General features: G+C 40.3%; 1 protein-coding gene across 1 annotated transcript in view; it reads right to left on the bottom strand.

Annotated features, from left to right (window-relative positions):
* LOC119417960 (probable serine/threonine-protein kinase kinX) overlaps window positions 1-1911 on the bottom strand; it is a gene marked incomplete in the record, with an annotated part of 34468 nt that extends 32557 nt beyond the window's left edge. Inside the window, 1 exon segment of the mRNA XM_037685207.1 lies at window positions 1893-1911. Coding sequence (XP_037541135.1) covers window positions 1893-1911 — 19 coding nt within the window.
* Between the last annotated feature and the right edge of the window lie 1351 nt (window positions 1912-3262).

The raw sequence follows: 3262 nt of genomic DNA, 5'->3' as shown, positions 1-3262 counted from the left end.
CACAGACACGCTCTTCCGATCTTAAGCGTGTCTGTGTTTGCACTTCTGGGAGTTGGTCCAGATATAAAAAGGAAAACACCAAAGAAACTGCAGGAATTAAAGCCTGCCTTCTAAATTACATTTTGGTTTTAAGTTTATAATTGAGAGTTCAGTCCTGAAAACGTCTAACAGTAAATTAAAGAGGTTAGCATATAGTTAATTATAAATGAAGCATTTTTGTTGGGTGTGAAAGTCTCAAAGAATTTGACAGAAAACAAAAAAGCTGGATGTCAGATTTTCTATAGCTCAAGACCAAATATCTCCAAACTCACTTTATTTTTCATATGGACAAGCTCATGAATTTTATAAATCTAAATATTCTGTTTTGTTTTTGTTTTGAAAAGCACTTTCAGTTTTGTTCAAATGTGTAATTATATTGTGATCTTGGGAAATAAGTTTCTTCTTAAATACAATCATATTTCATCGTTAAAGTTCTCTCCTTGGTTTGGGCTGATCCAGGTCTGAAGGCCGTCAACAAATCCTGCTTTTATTTCAAATACTCACATTTATAGTTCCTCAAATGTGAATGTATCTCCCATGAAACAGCAGTTTTACAAAGCTACACAGAAGAAGGAGCTGTTTCACACAAACAAAAGCCTTAAATTTCTGCCTCCTCAGAGTAATTTAGTTGAGCTTTAGCTCTTCTGAACCTGAAAAACGTCTCATTTAATCATCAGACCAAACAAATCAAACTGTTTTGCAGATTCTATTTAAAGTCCTGACACTGAAAATGAAACCTGTTATTATTAAATCATCCAACCATTGAGCTATAAATTGAATTCAGGGATTTTGCTGCCAGTTTTTTTGCTAACAGAATAAAAATCTGAATAATCGACTTGCAGCTTATCAAGGCAGCACAAAGTTTAAGCATTTTTCCACCAAAAGCCAAAATGTGGGCGATACTGTTCATGTCTGTGTCTATCTATTAGCAAAACATTGTATTAATGACAGAATTTAATAAAACTCAAAGAGTAATTATTGTGTGAACATCAGCAACTGATCAGCTTTTAGAGTAAACTCAATTCAAGATGGCCACCCCAGCTAATCGAGTATAGCAATGATTATTGATGACTCAGGTAATTTTACAGGTTTTTGATGCGGTACTACTTCAGTTATTTACCATTAAGTGAAAGATCTTCATTAAATTACTTTAAAAGTAGGTTGTTTCTTAAAATATGATCATAGTTTAAAAGTTTGGCTTTAAAAGCAACGGGTGATATGATCCCATCAAGGAATGCTGGAGCTTTAATTATTGTGGTCCTGAGTCTCCCTGCTGCATCATAACAACTAGAAAACAATGTTTTTGAAGATGATGATTTTCTGGAAACTTTATTCTAAAAGTTACATTTTCTGCTGAGTAATGTTTTGTTCTGAAATGTAGTTTTAAGTATAAAACTGATCATCAACTCCTGTTTGCATAAACTCACATGCTCTGGAGACAATCGTCAGAGAAATCTTACGATGATGTTTAATTAACACATAAAGGAGACCCAACTGAGGCTACTCCAGGCTGCAACAAAGAGTGGTAACCAAAGCTGCCCTCGGCTCTCTGATGGGTTTTATTTGTTTTTAAATCTTCTGGAGTCAAAGTTAAACCAACGTCACATAGTGACAACTGACTCGGTGCAACAACAGGCAGTTGTTGGTGACGGATCCTTAAGAGCAGTAAAGATGTCCCTGGAATCTGAAAGTTGCGTTACAAAAAGCAGATACATGATAGCTGCGTATTTTTAGATGCCTTTAAAGTTGAAGACAACACAACTTGGAAAGCGCTACGGTGGCCTGGAAGGGTTCAGACGGGAAGGAGGTTTACTGAAACAGGTTAAAATAATGACTGGTTCTCTGATTCTTACCTTCAACTGTTTCCGTCATCGTTCCAAAGTTAAAACTCCTTCCAAATGGTAATCCTTTCTGTAGATTATGTTGCCATGGAGACAAATATCAGGAGGATCCTCAGTCCTTTGCACGATTTAATCCCACCTTTAAATTCCAACGTGAAAAACTGGAATTGAAAATATCAGATCTTTTGAACTGTTTCACCGCCACAGGTAGCGCTACTCCTCTGTTTCCATTCCCAGGCCTTCGACGTGCACTTTGGTTGGATTTCCACAAGTCAGGCACTGCCAAGTCCAGAAAGGTAGTCCAGTGAGATCCACTGCTGGGGAGACAGAGACCAAGTTTAGATGGTCAGTGTTATTTCCCTCATGGCCTCGTTGGGGCTGGACTGCAGATAGAACACCCCCCACCACCACCCCCCACCAGCTCAGACAGAATTAGACCGACCACAGGGACTGAGGGGACGGGACCAGCAAAAGAGACACTTGGAGAAAGAGCTTCACTGTAACTTTATCCCATCAGCCAGCGTTGGTGTTGGAGTCACGTGACCACAGAGTTGAAAGTGGTTTAATGGTATAGTATTTGTACAGTAAACATAAAAACTTGTTTTGTGTATTTGTTGTATTCAAGTACTCAGCTGTCGCCTACAAATACAGAATAATCTAGTTACTGCTGCATTCACACCACATTTCAGAGCCCGAGTTATTTTTAGTGTGGTCTGCTGCTGCTGCTGGTAATCTGCTTCGCCTTTTTTAGGCCTGAGGCGTGACCTTAGCATCCCGCCCACTGGACCCCCCCACCCCCATGTGTTCATCCATCTCCAGCAGACCTCATCTGCTTTCTGCAGAAATGTCATCAAGTGACGAGCACAGTCCAGAGGAACGTGAAACGAGCTTGTTTACACGAGTAAACAGCTGCCTAAAGACAAAGATCTGACCTAAAGTTGTGGCAGAAGTATCTCTGTGCTTCCAACTGGCTGACATGAGGTGTTCATGGATCCTAACAGCAGGAGCTTTGGGTTTTTCAGAAAGTGTGCAGTGTCAGGTCCCCCCATGTTGACATAATGACCCGGGCTCCTCTTTCTTTTCTGTAGTTGCTGTTTTTGTGCTTGTTGCAGTTTGAAACTCTCCTAAAGTTATTTATTGTGGTTCACTTCTCTGATTTGTATAATAACAGAGGTCTTTTTTGTCAACCACTAAATAAAAGCTGTTTGATCATGAAGAGTGGGCCTGAACACCAGTGGACAGGGTGGGCCTGAACACCTGTGGACAGGGTGGGACTGAAGACCTGTGGATAGGGTGGACCTGAACACCTGTGGATAGGGTGGAGCTGAACACCTGTAGACTGGGTGGACCTGAACACTTGTGGACAGGGTGGGCCTGAACAC

This window comes from Nematolebias whitei, chromosome 12, assembly GCF_014905685.2.
Source record: "Nematolebias whitei isolate Nwh7 chromosome 12, NemWhi1, whole genome shotgun sequence".
NCBI classification, from domain to species: Eukaryota; Metazoa; Chordata; class Actinopteri; order Cyprinodontiformes; family Rivulidae; genus Nematolebias; species Nematolebias whitei.
The sequence above is the reverse complement of the archived record's forward strand: the minus strand, read 5'-3'. Positions and strand labels throughout refer to the sequence as shown.